Source organism: Arachis hypogaea, chromosome 17, assembly GCF_003086295.3.
Source record: "Arachis hypogaea cultivar Tifrunner chromosome 17, arahy.Tifrunner.gnm2.J5K5, whole genome shotgun sequence".
NCBI lineage: Eukaryota > Viridiplantae > Streptophyta > Magnoliopsida > Fabales > Fabaceae > Arachis > Arachis hypogaea.
In genome coordinates this window covers 124,319,514-124,339,291 of record NC_092052.1, presented here as the reverse complement: position 1 = coordinate 124,339,291, position 19,778 = coordinate 124,319,514, and the positions used below count along the sequence as shown (strand labels likewise).

The following is a 19,778-nucleotide window of genomic DNA, read 5'->3' as shown; positions in this document are numbered from 1 at the left end:
AGATATTATGTAAGGAGTCTTGTATATGAATCTATGTCTGCTTGTATTTTTCTTAAGATAAAGTATTTATTTCCGATTTTCAAAGAAATCAGCGATACATTGTCGAGTCACAGGCTCCTATTTTAATATTTAGTATGTAAAGTAGTCGTAATACTTTTTTCTATCAGAGTAGCGCAGCCGGAAGTGTAATTTCTGATAGTAAAGGTGTTACAAACGGTGTCTAAAGTAATCATAATATTTTTAAAAATATTATTAAAATTAAAATAATATTTTTTATTATTTAACAATATTTTTTTAAAATATTATTAAAATATAAAAAAATATAACTTTGATTTTAATAATACTTGATAATTATCGTAGTCTTCGTGTGTATATATATATATATATATATATATATAACAACTTGACAACAAGAAATTCCCACACCACCCATCCACATACCCTAAAAATTGTAACCATAAACAAATTGCCAGAGCTCAAAAAAGAAAAAGTAAGATATCTTTCTAAACAAATTGACAATATTTAGTAAATAGATCTATTTATGTTTCAAAAAAATTTCTAAATTATATTCATTTGCTGAAAATTGCTAAACAACTTACTTAAACCAAACAAAAAAATAACTGGTTGTCCCGATTTTATTTATCAAAAAAAGGGTATTTCACTCTGGATTACAACTCAGCTACCTATTAGTGACAATTAAAGCTACAATATAAATTCAACTAGAGAATCTGGTCAAAACTAGGTGCCCAGCACCCTAGGAAATCAAGCCCAGAAACAAAAACAACAAGCATTACCAATTAAATAACTCCAAATAATATAATTAATATTAATTATATTAATAATGGAGATTATTGAAGTGCCTGTTGTGATTGTGGGTGCAGGTCCTGCTGGAATAGCAACCGCTGGGTGCCTCAACAGACTCAACATCGCTAACATTGTTCTTGAAAGAGATGATTGCAATGCATCTTTCTTTAGGAAAAGAGCCCATGATAATTTGAAACTCCACTTAGACAAAAAGTTTTGTAGCCTACCCCATTATCCAATTCCCGCTAGCTTACCAAACTTTATTACTAGGGTTCAGTTCTTGCGTTACATAGAGTCCTATGTTGCATATTTCAATGTTAATATCAAATATAACCGCACCGTGGACTCTGCTATTCTTTATGAACGGAGTGACAAATGGAGGGTCGTTGCAAAGGACACATCTTCCGGAACCTACGAGACATATGTTTCGGATTTCTTGGTGGTCGCGACCGGTGAATATAGTGAAGGGTATATCCCTGAGATTGAGGGGCTTGAGAAGTATGAAGGGGTTTACATTCATTCTAGCAAGTATTTGAATGGAAGAGACACTTATGGAAAGAATGTTTTGGTTGTTGGATCTGGTAATTCTGGAATGGATATCGCTAATGATCTCTCAAATTGTGGTGCATATACATCCATTGTTGTCAGAAGCCCTGTAAGTTTTTTTTTTTTTTTTTCATTCCAACTTTATCTACATGTGTGTTCAGGATCTTTTTGTTAGTTTTATAAGGTTGGGTTAGATTAACCTTATTAAAATGATTGGGTCAAAATGATTAAGATGAAAATCTTATTCTATTTTATTTACCAGTTGATATAGTGATGATTATTATTCCTTTCAAAGTTAATTGAAAATTGGGGAAAAATAGTAATAACAAGAATTAATTTTTAATTAGTTAATATTAATAAATTTTTTATTATAAAATTATGTTTGTAACTTATTTTTTGGAATGTTTAGCATCAAGATTGAGTTAGAATTTAGAATTTAAAATAAAAAAATAATTTTAAAAAAATTAATTGATATATAAAATAAAATATATTTTTTGTCTTTAACAATTATAATATTTTTTAAAAACATATCTAATATTTAATTTTATTTGATTTTATTTCTAACATTTTAGATTCATTCAATTTTATTCTTAATATTTTCGATTTATTTTAAAATTATTTATAAATATTTTTTGTTTTGTCTCTAACATTTATGGAATTAACATCTATGGATTATTTTGATATATAAATAAAAAACGTTAGAAACAAAATTAAATATAATTAAATGTTAGAAATATTTAAAAAAAATCACAAATACTAGGGATAAAAAATATATTTTTCTTAATATATATTAAATGGCTAAAAGATAATTGGTTCTCTAATTAAATTCTAGATGGATAAAGAACGAGTGAAGTAATTTTGTGTTATTCATTCATGGGTACGCACGGTGGTGTATTCTAATTAAATAATATAATAATTTTGAAAAATACAAATAAAAAAGGAAAATTAGTTCTCCGTTTTTACACTCATTTGGTATCAACCTTTTTATGTCTCTTCCATCGATTGTAGTTACATGGTTCGAGTTTTTAACTCTAAAATTAACTTGATAGAAAATTTGGTATTATTTGTTAGGTGCATTTCTTTAGTAAGGAAACGATGTACGCGGGAATGTCGATGCTGAAACACTTTGAGGTAAAAACGGTGGACAAGTTCATGGTGCTTATGAGCAAACTAATGTATGGAAATATGTCTAAGTATGGTTTGATTAGACCAAAGGAGGGACCTTTTGCAATGAAAATCAAGAATGGAACTACTCCTATCATTGACATGGGTTGCGTCAAAAAGATTAAGGATCGCCAAGTGAAGGTAATTAATAATTAGGACTTTACTCTCGAAAATGAAATTCAAACTTTAGAGGATCCAAATTCTAATATAATTATATTGATTTAGTGGTCAAAAGTTGTGGAATTTTTAATAGATTGAATGTTTTGACTTTTGAAAAGTTTTTACTTTAAAAACTTTAAACCAAATTCTTTTAAAGAGAAAAATCCAAAATAGTCCCGACAATTACTTCGAAAGACAACGAGGTCCTTGACAAAAAAAAAAATTCTAATTTAGTCTCTGACAATTATTTCGAAAGGATAACGAGATTTTTGTGCCAAAATAAATTAATATTATTTTTTTTTATACAGGGACTAATCAGTCCCAAAAAACAAAATATCAGGAGGTGGATTGAGTTTTTTTTTTTTTGGGTCTCGTCCTTTCGAAATAATTGTCAGGGATCGAATGGGTATTCACTCTTCCTTTAAAAGATAGATGTTGATTAACAAAGCTTATGTATTAAGTCAATTCATGCATCATGTCCATTGTAAAGAAAACTAAGTTGGCTTAATATATTTAAGAAGAATGAATATATGTACAAGAGATTTCTGGTTGCATCATATTTGGTATTAATTAGCGACATCAATAAGTTAATTAATCTATTTCATAAATTAATTTCTCGAATAACAATGGATGAGGTGGAATTCATAATGATGTTCCTCTTCAATCAGGTCGTCCCTGCTATTTTAAACATCGAAGAAGCTAAAACAGTTCAATTTACCAATGGACAACGTGCTCAATTTGATATGATCATCTTTGCTACTGGATACAGAACCAATGTGCTGACGTGGCTTAAGGTGAATATTTATAATTCAAAAATATTTAGTATCAAAAAAATATTAGTAAAAAACTGTCAATACTTATTATTTTTTATTTTATTTAATTCACTCTATAAATGCATAATAAAATAAATTTAGATTCTTTAAACGGATTATTTGTTGTCTTTTTAATAGTACTGTTTTAATTTTTTTCACATAGAGATTAAATTAAATCGGTTGTTATAAATGTTATTAGAGCAAGCATTAACTAACCGTGCTCTAAAAATATTAACTATTTTAAGTATATATTAAAATTAATTATTAAATTTACTCCTTAATATAGAATATATATATATATATATATAAAATAAAAAATTCAAAGGTTATGAATTTTTATTTATATTGACTAATAATTTTAGTCATTATACAAATTCTATTAGTGTATTTAAACTTTTTTTTTAATATTATTTTATAAAATATTGATGGTTAAGTGCTAGTTAAAAAGAGTGAATTGTGTTAGCCGTTTAATATTATTCATATAAAATAAATATTAAGAATAAATTAAATTACATGTATATATTTGATTAATTTTAATATGCACGTATAGTAAAAATATTTCTCTAATCCAAAAGTTGAATTTAGATTAATGTGCCTAATGACCCTAAGACCACTTAGTTATTGTTTGAGTAATTGTATCAAAAAAATTTTTGCATGCAGGATTATGAGATTCTGTTCAATGAGGATGGAATGCCTAAACCAAGCTACCCTAATCATTGGGGGGGAGAACAAGGAATCTACTGTGCTGGTTTTTCAAAAATGGGATTAGAAGGAATTTCTTATGATGCCAAGAATATAGCAAACCATATCCAATATTCTATCAATCTAAAGGTGTCTTTTAATCATTCATATTTATCCAATGAAAGTTGATCGATCGAAATGTGTATTGCTTTCCCCTGTAGACTTTGTTTGTATGTATGATTAAGTTATTTTGCAATGTATATAAAATATATAATAAAGTCTACATGATCCTATTGATTCGATCTTTTTAATTATGTTATTTATTTACTTATCTACTATACTTAAAAGGTTAAGTAATTTAGTAAATTCCTAAGGTCTATACAGCTTTTAAATATAAAATTTAGTAACTAAATCTATATCTTAAACTCTAACATGTTAAGTCTATCCTTAAATTATATACCTTAAATTTTTAATAATAAATAATTCTATAATATTATAAATATAATTACAAAAATAATAATGATTTAAAGTAAATCAGAATAATATTTGCTTAATAGTACGTGGTGGGGATTTAGTTATTTGGTTTTTCCGATCTAAATCGTAGTGCGTGGGTCATAAAAAATTTTAGCAGGAAGGCAAAACCCAGTATTCCAAAAAGATCTAATAGTATATAATTTTAGTAGATTAAACGGGTCAGTTCGTTTGTTGTTTAAAAATATACCATTTTTAATTAAAAATAAAAATTAATTTTTGGATTATTGAAATAGTAATTTTGGGTCAAATTATTTGTAATATGTTATTGGATTAGAAATTAATATATTTTAGTTAGAATTTGAAATATTTGAGTTGAATTATTAAAAGTTATTAAATTAAAAAAAATGAGAACAAAATTTAAAAGTTTAAATGGGTCAATCCAAAAGAATAAAAGTGGCCACTAACGAGGAGCTAGAGGATTATGGCATGGTTTGCTGATATATATTTTTTTATTGTCTGGATTGATTTTTTATTGTCTTTTTATCATTATCAATTTTTAAATTTGATTATATTAATTAGTTTTATGTTGTGTTCTATTTTTCTTATTTCTATGAAAAGATGAATTTGATTAACTGAGCAGTAATTATAAGTATATAGAATGGTGAAAACTCAGGTACAGTAGTCGACTTCAGGTGAAGTTGATATCGGAGAGCCGTTAGATGATTTGACTGGTTTAACTAAATTTTCATCTAACGACTCTAAAATATTAATTTCATATGAAATCGACTTCCCATGAGTTTTCAGCATATAGAACATATATAGATCTATCAAAATGGAATCATAACATTATTATGAACATGATGTTCATCAATAATTTGATCCACTAAAACAACCTTTTCAACATTATTCTCACAAGACTTATTGCAAACAAAACAGAGCAGTGTTAGAAGAACAACCTCAAACACCAACACATGAGATGACACCAACAAACACAAAATCCCAAACGCTGCTTTCTCCAAAAACAAAAAAAGTATCACAAAGAAGGGAACGTTTACGCTAAGAAAAATGGATATGGAAAATCCCATATTACCCTTCACTAGCTCCTTGCTTTTCTTCATTGCTTCAAATCCACACGCTTTTCCATCCAACAAGGTAACAACACTGGCAATCTTCCACACCATGATCAGATACACGAACCCAGATAGATATAAGAACACCATAATAATGGAACCCGCAACACCGAAGTAATTTCGAACCGGTTTTGCAAGTTCCCAAGTAACTAACATTGCCAAAAAGTTGTACGCTAGAAAATCTAAGATGGCGCATAGAAAAGTTACCATAAGCCTCTTCCATGTCTTTGGGACAATGCCTGTGATGACCTCAGTGAAACTTATCATAGTTTCTTTTCCGGCGTCGTAGATGGAAGTGGCGACGGTGTAAACCACCGCAGTGGTGGAGAGGATGGAGAAGATGAGGATGAGAGTGAAGGAGATGAAGTTGAAGAACAAGAAAGTGTCCCATTTAGAAGAGATTTTTCGAATGAGGTGCTGGTATTGTGGTGTGTCATGGTTGTTGATATTGGTTAATTGATGCGAGTCATGTAGAATTTCGTTGAAGAGGAGATTGGATTGTTGTTTGAAAATGAAGAAGATGAATGAGAGGAGAGGGAGAATGAGAATAAAGGTGATTTGAGTGAAGATCTTTGTGTGGGATTGGATGATCTTGAAGGATTCTTGGTAAACACCAAAGAACCCAACAACTTTCATCTTTGTTGTTCTTGTTCTGTATTCATTATTATTATATTGTTGGTGTTTTAATTTCTTCTCCAAGGATTAGGACTTTGGAAATGAAACCTCGGAAGTACAAGGTTATAGGTGTGACAGAGGAGAGAGGAAGGTGACTATATTTAATAATGGACGAATCAATGTCTTTTAATACGTACGTAGTAGTCCAGATTAATTATTATACCATATTAAGGGATTTAATTGTGAATGAATATACATTAGAAAGTCTAGGTCAAACAACACATTTTACGTTAATTAGTTATAACTCAAATGACATACTCTTTTCATATTCATCTAAGAGATTACAAGTTTAAATTTTTTCATTTTTAGTTAAAAAAAGAAATATTACTATTAATATATTTTTTTTAAGACTAGAGCTAGATAATTATTTGTTATTAATTTGTTAATTTCTTTTAATAACCTTATTAGTCTATACATCCGTATGATGTACAGAAAAAAATATATCTATTTTATATAAAATATTTTTATATATTATTTTATACTAATAATATCAACTAATCTATAAAATAAAGGAATTCACAAAGTACTTATATTTAATAAGAAAACAAATAACTCAATGTCTATAAAAAAAATAAACTAAAATATTTTAAAGTAAAATTTATATGTATTCACTAAATATTATCAAATTAACAACAACAACAACAACAACAACAACAACAACAACAATAATAATAATAAAAAAAATTAAAACATTAATTTGAGTAGTAGCAGAAAATAATAATATATTGTTAAAAAATATTAACAAATAATTTTTTAACTATTTAGATAAGTTTAATAGACAAAAATAAAAAAATACTATATTCAAAATGTTATATAAAAAATTAAATATTATTTAAAAGATATATATATATATATATATAATATTATAATTATTGATAAATCTCACTTTAATTAATTATTAAATTTAAATAAATTTAATTATTTAATATATAATTTTTTAAAAAATAATATTAACATATAGATTGACACTACAATGCACTATGTAGCATACTTGACTCTAATACTTACATTTATAAATGGTAAGACAAAATACTATATATATCAGTCTTAGAAATACAAGAAATAATCGTGATAATTATTAAAAGAATATAAAATAAAATAATAGAATTATTAATTCATAAAAATATAAGAAAAGAATCATAATAATTATTAAAAATGTATGAAATAAAATATTAGAATTATTAACAAATCTCAAGATAATTAATCATTCAATATTAATTTATTGATTATATAACATATACTTTCTTAAAAAATAGTTGAGACGAGAGAGGTATCCAAACTGGCACCGGCCAAAATGTATCTACTACGTCAATATACTTGGCGTTAGAATATAATCTAACCAAGTTGGGTTGGTCTAGTGGTTAGTTCACTAGTCCGCTTAAGCAAGTGTCGGAGGTTCGAATCTCGCCTTGTGCATGCAGCAACCCATTGGCCAGCGGTAAACCCTTAAATGGAGCTCAGTACCGCGACGGATTAGTCCTTGACCTGCCGGGTTGAGGGATACCATGGGAAACCAAAAAAAAAAGAATATAATCTGTTATAGAATTAAAAATATTGATTATTGATAATTGACTCACTAAAATATAAAGAAGAATCCTAATAATAATTACTAAAAAAATATAAAATAAAATATTAGAATTATTGACAAATTTCAATACAAATAGTCATTAAATGTTAATTTGTCAGATTGATTGCATAATCCTTTTTAAAAAATAATTGAAAAAAAAATGTATGCAAACTATCAGCAGAATCCACCACGATAACATGTTTGATATCATAATATAACCCATTATAAAATAATATAATGATTCGCTAACTTAATCTTTGAAGAGGAATGCTAAAGAGATATTAGAATTTATTGTTTTTACTAATAATATTTAAAGTATGAATTAAAAATATTGACTAAAAATAATAAATTCTGTTAGTCTTTGAATTCTTTTTATCTTTGAATACTGTTTTTTAGATAATTTTACTGTTTAACTAAGAAATTATTAAAAATATAAAGAGTTGGTTAATATTAACTCAAATATAAGATGAATATAAAATAATATATATTGATCAACCATTATTTCTCTAATACAAATTATTAGTAATTTTTTTAAAAATATTTTTTTATTAATAATCACTCAAAAAGATAGTAGATAATAAACAATTGTTAAAAGTTTGATTTATTATTATAATGAAGAAAAGTATTTAAAATAAAATATTAACCAAGAATATTAACCAATTATTATAATGAAGAAAAGTATTTTAAAAAAATCTCGCAATTTGCTTTAATTTTTTTGTAATCAGTAAACTCTATAAAATTTTATAAAATTAAAGAGAAATCCTAGGAGCCTGAAATCTTTTTCTTGTAAGGATCTTGAATGACAAAAAGTATGCAAAGATTAACGCATGAAAGGAAATAGAATTTTCAATGGACTCACCTAATTATAATCGACGACAATTCAATATGATTTTGTGACGACAAAATACAAAATTGTCACGAAAGCAGTTAAGGACACGTACAGCTAGCGAGCCTAAGACGAAATTGTCTCATTATCTCGTCGTTATTAACGTTAGGCACCTGCGAAAACCCCGAGAAATTAAAGTAACAGTTTTAATCTGAATTGAAAATTCATGTGTAGTTAAGATAGCTGTAAATCATTAGATAATAATTTAATTAAACTAATTAAATTATTTAATTTAATAAATTTTAATTATTAATTTCACATAAAGATAATTACATTTGAGTTTTAATCTTAATTTAATCATCACCGTTGATGTCATCTTTTGTTCATGTACTTAGTCGTGGGCTCGTGGCTTGCATCAAACCAAACTAGCCGCTACACACACCATATCCATGGACATGCTAGTGATGCTACAGCAATGAAACATTCTTATTACGTGCTGAACTTTTTTTGGTTGAATAATCGTAACCTTATTTTAAAAATAAAGCCAACAATGTTAGGGAATCAAGAGGATACCAGCAAAAAATCAGCCAGATATTTTTGGATGAATTCAAAACCTCTACGTAGATGGTGCTTATACTAGATATTAGGATGTTTCTTCTATTAAGTATCAGAATGTTTCTTTTTCATACTAAATAGATGTTCTTTTATATATTTTATAATTTTTTTTATATACTAAGAATTGGGATTGTTGAAAGTTCCGTGATCTCCGCCCCTATTTCTTCAACGTATCATTCAGAATTTTAATTTGGGGTGAGAAGCAATTAATATCAAATATTATAAATTAAAAATAAATAAAATTAATTAAATATAATTATAAATTAGTTAAGTTGTTTATTTTTTGGCTGATCACCTCTTGGTTCCATATACTTTTCCAAATAAAGCACTTAATTTTCGTTAAAAAGATGGTAATGTTAGGAAGACAAAAAAAACAGGCAGAACTTGTCTTATTTAGTATTTATTAATTATTATAAAAATTAATGAATATTAAATAAGATAAGTTATAACTGTTTTTGGCTAACTTTCTTTTGTTATTAAACATTTTCAAAAAAGATTTGATGTAATTTTAATTTTGGTGTAATACTACAAAATGTGCTCTGTTGGTGAAGTATGAGAATATGTACTTAGAATTTCTCGCAAATTGCGAAATTTTTTTACAACCTGGGAGAAGTTCTTTAATTTTATGTTTCCGTAGAGTTTTGTTGTGTCGTAAATTTTAAGATATACAACCATTATTCTTCTTGATTATTTTTTGAATTTTAAGTTGTATTATGTAACAATATGTAACATAATGCTACTGAATGTAACCTTTTTTGAATTTTAAATTGTATTTTATATGTCCTGTTATTGTTTATAAATTAAAATAATTATTTAACTTTAATATCAAAATTATAATAATTATTTCAGTGGTATTAATTTTAATTTAACTGTAATAATGAATAAGTACTAATTATTGTTTCAATTGTAACAACCATCTTTCTTCTAAATATATTATGGTAGTTAGAACAACTGCCTAGAAGAATAGAAGATATTGGAAATGGAAGGTTAATAATGATGTAGAAAGTTAGCCCACAACATCTCTGTATATAAAGCACAAAATAATGTTATATAACAACTTATATTAGGCAGCCAATTAATTTTTAGGCCAAATTCAATCAAGTCATGCTTATCGTATATACGCTTTTTTTTAACATTGTTGTGATCATCTTCTTTTGTTTGATTTTTTTTTTTCTTTCCTTCCTCCTTCTTTCATTATCATTATTATTATTAATTTATTATCATCTCCTCATATATATATATATATATATAGTAAAATTATTGAGAACAGAAATTTTAGTGTATATATATTACAGAATCTAAAACAGTAAAAATAAAAATAATTTAAATTGTGCATACAAAACTATCGAGTAGTAAAAATTTTGATGTACAATTAGAATCCAGAATAACAATCATAAAATAATTTTTAATTATGCAATAAATTTTGTGTGTTATTTATAAAAATTTTGGTACTATATTAATAAATTTATGTATTTTTTTAATAAAAATTTATATATTATATCAATAGAAGTGCATATAAAAAGTATGTGAAACACGCACATATTAGTTTTTACTAAACTTCTCACAACTTAATTAAAGTAAAGGTATTTTGTCGATTTTTAGTAAATTGATGGTGGTTCGATTCTAATAGTCTAGGAGTGAAATCTACTCCTCTTTTTTGCGAGTACCAATTTTTTAGAAGTGCATCAAAGTTCCTCGAATTAGACAAGAATTAAAGAAAAAGACTGAAAGACTGAAAGATAAAGATTTTGAACGTAAAATTGACTGAAATCGAAATGATTTGCATTGAATTTAAATAAAGTAATAAAATACCTTTAATTAGATCAAAGGACTTTTAAACTTCGAAAATAAAAATACTGGAAATTGTAAATTGAACAAGGAAATTAAATGTTGCTGCAAAGATAAATTTGCAAGAAAAGTAAAATTTGCAGAAAATGTAAATGGAAAGTAAAACAAGTGGAAGGAACCCTATAGAAAATTGACTCGAAGCAGACTCAGTAAGTCGTTGGGGATATGAGTATGCGTGAGTAATTTCTGAAGCAAAGTTCCAACTATTGTTACTTCGAGCCTTCTAGTATTTATAGCCATTTCCTTAACTAATCATTTCGAAATGAAAATCCCACGTGTGCAAAAACACAGGTAACCGTTCCCGCTCTTTTGCCTGATTCTGTAACGACTGTTGAATAACCTTCGATTCTAAGAATCTTCGATCTTCTTAACTCGAGTAACTCCTCGATTTGCTAAGCTAATCGATCTCTTATTCAATGCCCCCAAATACATCTCCTTCGACACTAACTTTTCTTCCGAAAGCTTAATTAATAATTCGAATAACCTTCTTCTTCGAATTCAATTATTTTTTACTAACAAATTACCCCCTAAGATTAATGTGTTTGTTCTTGAAATCATTCTTTAGAAGGTAAAACATTTAATCCTAATTTTATCATTAACGAGGATCACCATGATTAGCCATAAATGACATTTACTTCGCCCATTAACTTTCCAGCCGTTTGACACGTCTCCCACAATTCACAATCTCTCTCTTCCAACACTTCACCTTCTCTACGAAGTTGTCTCCTTCTTTTGAATTCTCCTTTGTAACAATGGTTAAGAAACAAATCTTCTTCTTTTAAATTAAAACTTCTTACCATTGTCTTCCTTCCTGAATCCATATCTTCCAAAGTGATAATTCTTCTTTTACTTATGTACTCTTTTCTGCTCTACAACTGCAAATCCTCCTTTTCATTTCTCACCTTAATCAACAATGGCTTCCTCTTTAACCCGTGTTGCCGCACAAGACAAGGGCAAAGATTCTATGGTTCAACCTCATGCTCCTCCAACTTTGAAAATACTCAATAAATTTAATGATAAAATTATTGAAGATCCTCAACCTCAAGTCGATGACACCAGGATTTTCATCCCGTTCAACGTCAACGATGAAACTCATTGTTTAACATGGAACGGGCACACAAACATATCCCTTACTTCCCCAATGCACAAGGAGAAGACTTGCTAATCAACCAGAACCTTGTCATTTTTCATTTCGTTAATCCTCAAAAATTCTTCAGGAACAACCCTAAAATTACTCCACGAGGGGCTGATTTTAGAACCTGGCACAGGCATCTTGAATCGGAGAAAAATACTGCCTGGAGAGCTCTTGGCATCCAAGAGCTCCTACGACTTTCTCACTTCACACCAATCGCTCACCCCTGGATGATAGGAGCGGTGGTTTTGGAACAGGACTACCAACAACTTCCACCTCCCTTGTGAAATGATTGGCCTTTCACTCCTTGACGTGGCTACCATCACTGGTCTCCCCATAAGCTCCCCTGAACTGATCTCTGATGCACAATGGTGCGCGGAATTAAACTTCGCACAACTGAACCAGCAAGTGCACTAGGTCGTCCAAGTAATACCTGAGTGAGTCAGGGTCGATCCCACGAGGATTGTGATTTGAAGTAAGTTATGGTTATCTTGTAGATCTTAGTCAGACGGATAGAAAAGTTGTTTGATTATTTAAACGCATAAAAAGAAAATAAATAAAACGTTACTCAGTTGATGGTGAATGTAATGATATGAAGATGGTTAAGGCTTGGAGATGCTTTACTCTTTTGAATCAATTCAGTCTTACTGTCTACTCCAACTGTGAATGATTTCTTCTATGGCTGGCTGTATGTGATCAGTGCCTTTCTTGAGAGGTCGCTAATGCTCCTCCAGATCTGAACCCCAGGGTTAGTGCGGATCCATGTTGATTGAGGGTGAAGCTCCTGCAGTTTATTCCGCTTAGTGATCCTACTCAAAACGCCACAGACAATGTTGAATCTTTCGGATCAGAGAATGCTGCGCCTTTGGTTCTAACCTTTACCACAAAGAATCTAATCTCCCCATACCTCGGCTGAACTGGTGTCTCGAGAAGACCCCAATGAAGTCGTGAATTAGTTGTCTAAGTGATGTATAATCAAGTTAGTGGTTCATCATTGTCCGATAAAAGGCTCACTCTGAACCCATGTAGAATGAGATAACCTTGTGTCGGTTCAACGCATTCATATTGATGAAGAACGAAGTGAATCAAACACGGATTGAAGATAGAACAGTAATACTTTATTAATTCATAAAACTCAGCAGAGCTCCACCCCTCAATCTAGGAGGTTTAGAAACTCATACTGATAGAAAATACAATGTGGAATTTGAAAATATGTCGGAAGTCTTTCTAGAATGTAAAAGTTCTCAAATAAATACTAAACTAATGACTAAGGATTATATAAGAAGGGTAAAATAGTCTTTTAGTGCTAAAATATACTTATGGGGCCCACTTGGTGAGTGTTTAGGCTGAGCTTGATTGAGATCCACGTGCTAGGAGGAATCTAGGGCGTTGAACACTGGCTAGGGCGTTGAACGCTGGTCTCCTCCTTGTGGGCGTTGGACGCTAGAACAAGGAAGGATGCTGGCATTGAATGCTAGTTTTGGGCCTTCAATTCTGAAGCAAAGTATGGAATATTATTCATTGCTGGAAAGATCTGGATGTTAGCTTTCCATAGCCATTGAGAACGCTCCATTGGGATTTCTGTAGCTCCAGAAAAGCTCTTTCGAATGCAAGGAGGTCAGATCCTGACAGCATCTACAGCACTTTCTCTGTCTCTGAATCATACTTTTGCTCCAGCTCCTCAATTTCAGCCAGAAAATACATGAAATTGTATAAAAATACACAAACTCAAAGTAGAATCCAAAAATATGAATTTTGTACCGAAACCTATGAAAACTTAACAAAACTTAAACAAAACATGCTAAAAACTATATGAAAATGATGGTAAAAATCGTATAAAATATTCGCTCAGCACACAACCAAACTGAGAATACAGAATAGATCATAGAACTTCTTATAGTGATTTTATCATCCACAACATGGGTAAGAAAAATGAACCTGTGACCGACTATAAACACGTCACGTTTCTGTTTTACTGGCTAAATGCCATTGTCTTCTGTTCTCAAAGTGTTCAGATGCAAAAACTCTTTCTCCCTCTTGCTGCCATTTTACATGAAGGAAACATATTTAATTTGGCCAAGTTGATGTTGGGTCACTTATTCGAAGAACTTGGCTATCTGGTCAATTGCCTTCGAAACAATTCTCGAATCAACGTAGGAGGTCCCCTCTGGCTCCTCCAACTCTGGTTGAATGCTATTTTTGAGAAATTCATGCAGAAAGATGGGCATAGCTCATCTGACAAACAACATATCGAAAGGTTTCGATTGTCCTCTTTCCAACCAAACTTCCCAGATGCCCATTCGACTGAGGACCGTTTCTGGGCTGTTTTTTCTCTTTTTCATTCTTGCAATAATTTCAACAATAATGACCTCAATTTCACTCCTTTTTTGCGTCGAAATTGTGGTCCTTCATGGCTCGAACGCCTTCTCTTTCTAAATGATGATCAAGAAAATGAGATTGCCAATAGAAATTGGGCAAACCTACGGGCTATTCAGGTGATCCCAACTAGGTTGCCTCAATACAAAAAGAAACAATTCAAGGCAACTCTCTATGCTCCTCACTACACAACCAGGCAGTTGGGCTTTTCTCAAACCATTCCAACTCCACTTCCTTGAAACAGCAAAGCTTTCTGTCATGTCGAGTTAGTTTCGAAGGAAGCACTCGATATCTGTCTTCTTTCTAATAAAAAACAAAAGATGAACTACAATCACCTTCTTTAGGAGCGTAGTTCATACATCACCAAATCATTTTTTGATTGGTGGACCACATATTATTCTAAGTATAGTCGCACCCTTGAAGAGATTAAAAACTCAGCCATCAAGACCGCCACAACCACTGACTGTTCGCCAAGAAGAACCTCAAAAAGGAGAATCGAGGTTGCAGTACCTTCAAGGCAACCACCAAAGAAGAATCGACAAATTCCTACAAGAGCTTCCAGAAGGGTAATCTTTCAATCAAACTCTTTGAAACCTTTCTCAATTGTATTCATTCGAACTTGTCATGATTTTGATTTTTCTTTAGTATCAGGTTCAATCTTCGAGTGAAAGCTCTGTAGAGGAAAGCAAACAGTCCATACAAAATATTCTTGCCGCTCCTTCTGACTCAGATGAAGATTCCACAACTGAATCCGCCCCACCATTGATTCGGAGAAAATCCATTCCGGTAATTTCATATTAATTTTAAACATATTAACTTGGTTGAAAGATTTGACTTACTAAGTGTCTTATTTCAGGTTGAAATAATTCCTCAGTCAACATTTTTCTCACTCGCTCCTGAACAAACCACTTAACATGATCAACCGAGGCCAGAGCAACAAAAATCTCACTCTCCAACTCAAACTATTATATCTGCTGAACCAATTCAAGTCATTCCACCCATTTCGATCGATACACAAGTAGTCGATTTGACACAAGAATAGCCTTCACTCTCTCAAAATCAAAATGCTGACAACCTTCATTCTCCAACTTGAGTTGAAAATTTCATTGATTCTCTCGTTGCTCCTGACTCCGATTCACCCACTCATATGCCAGAAACTATTCCTTCTCCTTAGAAATCTCCAAGCCCACACAAAAACATTGAGATTTCCACCTCTCATGGTCCAAAACCATCCTTTGAAGTCCCTGATATGCCCTCTCAACCATCTGATGTCGACCTCGATGGTTTGGTTGCCTTTTTGAACCAAATCGTTCAAGAAGATGAAGTACCGATCTCAACTCCAACTCCTACAGGTCCTTCTACATCCAACCTTCCCTCATAACTTAATGAAAACACCCGTGAACAATTAACTACTACTCTTCAACTTTTATCACATCCACCTACTGAATGGACTAGCCACTCAGATCTGAATTTACTCCTTTCAGAAATTTTGAGTTCCTCCCTTAAGTTTCGAGTTCCTCTTCAATTCTCTGCTATAGTCAAGAAATTCATAAAGATTTCTAATGACTGCATCACCTTCCAAGATAAACTACAAGGAACCCAGGGCAAAGTAGCCAAAATCAGAACTGAGTCAGAAAAATTTGGCGAAGCTCTTCGACCAATAAAGGCTTCTTACAAAGAATTCGATCTGAGAATTTCTCAAGCCTTCACTGCTCGAGCTCATTATGATAAACAAGAAGAAGAACTTGAAGCAGAGCTAGTCCAGATCAATGAAAAACTAGCCAAGATTCGGAAGAGAAAGGCTGACATGGCAATACCCTTGGCTACCGCCCAGAACAAACAATAAAAACTCTTCAAGGAGCTCCGCACTATCGAAGCCAAGTAAGAAGATTGTGAAAGGCAACTTGACAAGGCACAAAAATGAGGAGTACGAGCAAACTGAAGCATTCTATACCTTGGACAGTGAGAGAGTCCAACTCCATTCTAACTTAGGAGAACTTTTGGCGCCTACTATTCTACCACCTTAGGATATTTTATATGTAACAACTCTTTTGTATCCTGACTTATTTACTTGCATTATTAATCTTGACTCGGCATACATCGATATTCCTTCAAATACTTTCCATTTATCGAATTAATCACATTCCCAGAATCAATATCTTTAATTCAATATGCATTTCCAGAATACAATTCAATTACTTGAAAAGGTCCTTCCCAAGTATGGGACCACTTGCCAAGAAATCTCGATTTGTTTTCCATTGGCAATACAACTTTCAAGACCAACTCTCTTATACTGAATATTTCTCTTTTACTTGACGATTATAACTTCGAGCAACGTTTTCCTTTTGTCGAATCATATTCTCAAGAGCCAAAACACGCTCGGAGACTAAATCATTTAATTCATCATACATTGCATTCCAATAACCATCAACTAGCAACTCATCTTGCCTTAAAATCCTCAACGTATTTAGATTAATTTCTAAAGGCAAAACTGCATCATGCCCATATACTAATTTATAAGGAGAAGTACCTGTTGATCCTCTTAGTGAGTTTTGATAAGCCCACAATACCTGACTCAAAGTCTCATGCCATGTTCGAGGTCTGCTTCCAATCTGTTTTTTAATCAAACTAATTAAAATTTTGTTTGCCACTTCGACTTGCCCATTGGCCTGTGCATAATAAGGGGTTGAAGTAATCATGTTAATATTTCTCGAAACTGCAAAATTCTTAATTCACTGACCAGTGAACATAGTCCCTTGATCAATACTTAGCATTTGAGGAATTCCAAATCGATGGATTATATATTCCTCAATAAAATCTATTACTTCATTTTGCCCAGCCTCTATCAAGGGAATAGTTTCGACCCACTTCATAAAATAATCTATGGCCACCAAGACAAATTTATAATTCTTCGACGAAGGAGGAGGGTGTATCAACCCAATTAGGTCTAAATCCTAACCTCGAAATGGCCATGGCTTAATGATCGAATGTAACTCAGATGCTGGGATCTGTTGCACCACTCCATGGCGTTGACACTCTTGACACGCCTTCGCATAATCGATGAAATCTTTAACCATTAAAGGGCAATAAACATGATTTCGACGTAAAACCCATTTCATTTTTATCCCAGCCTGATGAGCGCCACATATACCTCTATGGACTTCCCCTAAAGCAATATTTTTATCGGCTTGAACATCTCGAAAGACTTCCATCGATCCCTTTCTTGTATAACTCATCATCCATTACTACAAAATTTATTGCTTTCAACCTTATCTTTCTGTCCACTTGAATACTGGGATTCTTTAAATACTCAACAATAAGTTTTTTCCAATCATCATCTTCCTATTCATCCAAACACAGCTTTTCTTTCATCCACTGGCACTAATATTTGGCAAATTTTTGTCAATTTTCTTAGTGTTTCAGGGCCTATTTTATATCTTGAAGCAATCTGAGCCAACTCATTAGCAATTTCATTCTGAATTCTCGGAATATGGACTAATGAAACCTTTCGAAAGGAAGTTAGCAATTTTCGTGCCATTGCTAAATATTTTTTTAACTTCTCATTGTTACATTTGAACTCCTTCGATATCTGTTTCAAAACTAACTGAGAATCCCCAAGGATTTGAACTTCTAAAGCCCTTTTTCCGATCAAAATTTCAAGGCCCAAAATTAAAGTTTCGTACTCAGCCACATTATTCAAGCAAGAATATTTTAACTCAAACAAAAATTCTGACGGAATTTCCTTTGGTGAGATAATTAAAATTCTCACTTCTGCACCATCATTGTGCTTTGAACCATCAAAATATAACTTCCAAAAATCAACATGAACGTCAATTATATTTGCCCCCTAATCATTCGGATTATTCAAATGATCAACTAGAAAATCTGCAATGACCTGTCCTTTCATTCAGAATATATTGCAAGTCAAACTCTATTAATGCCAACATCCATTTCCCTAGTCGACCTTGCAACATCGGAGAAGTCAACATATATTTAACGAGGTCAATTTGTGCAATGATTTTCACAGGTTTGGCAACCATATAGCACTTTAACTTTGTGCAAACGTAATACAAAGATAAGCACAACTTTTCAATAGGTGAATACCTTGTCTCGATATCAATTAAAACTTGACTAAGGTAATAAACAGCTCGTTCATGGCCATTCTCATCATCCTGAGCCAACATACACCCAATCGTGTTCCCAGATGCAGCAATATATAGTTTCAAAGGTCATGAAGCGAACATTCGCCATTATTGGCGCTTTGGACAAATAAGCTTTAATTGACTCGAAAGCTTATTGATGTTCTCCTGTCCATTCGAACTGTAATTCATTTTTTAATTTTACCAAAGCTGCAAATATTCGAGTTCGACCTGAAAGATTCGATATGAACCTTCGAAGATAATTAACTTTTCCAAGAAAAGATTGTACTTTTTTTTGACTTGGGAGGGGATAATGCCAGAATTGCATCAGCCTTATTCTTATCGATAGCAATCCCTTTTTCTGGATGACAAATCCTAAAAAGTTTTCTGCTGACACACCAAACGCACATTTTAAAGGATTCATTTTTAATCCTTTCTTCCACATAGTAATAAATGCTCTTCTCAAATGATCGATGTATTGAGTTACCAAATTTGACTTAACCATAATATCATCAATATATACCTCCATAAATTTTTCAATGTACTCATGAAAAATGGTATTCATAGCACATTGGTATGTTGCACCAGCATTTTTCAAACTGAATGGCATAACTATCCACTCATAAGTGCCCAACACCCTGGGACATCAAAAAGCAATTTTGGACACATCATCTTCAGCAATGAAGATCTGATTATATCCTGAATAACTGTCCATAAAACTTAGAATTTCATTCCCTGCAGTAGAGTCAATTAACATATCTGCTATAGGCATAAAATACTCATCTTTCGGAGTGGTATTATTCAAATCTCTAAAATCAATACACACTCTT

At 31.2% G+C, this 19,778-nt stretch overlaps 2 protein-coding genes across 2 annotated transcripts; one reads left to right on the top strand and one right to left on the bottom strand.

The window, feature by feature from the left end:
• The first annotated feature begins 618 nt into the window (after nt 1-618).
• On the top strand, nt 619-4,480 carry LOC112767421 (probable indole-3-pyruvate monooxygenase YUCCA10). The gene is made up of 4 exons (XM_025813277.3): nt 619-1,459; nt 2,422-2,655; nt 3,342-3,467; nt 4,146-4,480. The coding sequence occupies exons 1-4, from the start codon at nt 842-844 to the stop codon at nt 4,353-4,355; spliced, it is 1,188 nt and encodes a 395-aa protein (XP_025669062.1). The 5' UTR covers nt 619-841; the 3' UTR covers nt 4,356-4,480.
• A 12,617-nt stretch (nt 4,481-17,097) lies between these two features.
• Nucleotides 17,098-17,864, bottom strand: LOC112763841 (uncharacterized). The gene is made up of 2 exons (XM_025809400.1): nt 17,769-17,864; nt 17,098-17,478 (listed from the first exon to the last, which is right to left on the bottom strand). Exons 1-2 carry the CDS (start codon nt 17,862-17,864, stop codon nt 17,098-17,100), a joined length of 477 nt encoding a protein of 158 aa, XP_025665185.1.
• Between the last annotated feature and the right edge of the window lie 1,914 nt (nt 17,865-19,778).

What these genes read in the sequence shown, in the direction of transcription:
- LOC112767421 (XM_025813277.3), top strand. Translation starts at nt 842, where the DNA reads ATGGAGATTATTGAAGTGCCTGTTGTGATTGTGGGTGCAGGTCCTGCT. An exon ending in CCATTGTTGTCAGAAGCCCT is followed by an intron (nt 1,460 to 2,421) that starts GTAAGTTTTTTT and finishes ATTATTTGTTAG; the next exon opens with GTGCATTTCTTTAGTAAGGA. An exon ending in TTAAGGATCGCCAAGTGAAG is followed by an intron (nt 2,656 to 3,341) that starts GTAATTAATAAT and finishes CTCTTCAATCAG; the next exon opens with GTCGTCCCTGCTATTTTAAA.
- LOC112763841 (XM_025809400.1), bottom strand. Translation starts at nt 17,864, where the DNA reads ATGCGAAGGCGTGTCAAGAGTGTCAACGCCATGGAGTGGTGCAACAGA. An exon ending in TAAGCCATGGCCATTTCGAG is followed by an intron (nt 17,479 to 17,768) that starts GTTAGGATTTAG and finishes TATTATGCACAG; the next exon opens with GCCAATGGGCAAGTCGAAGT.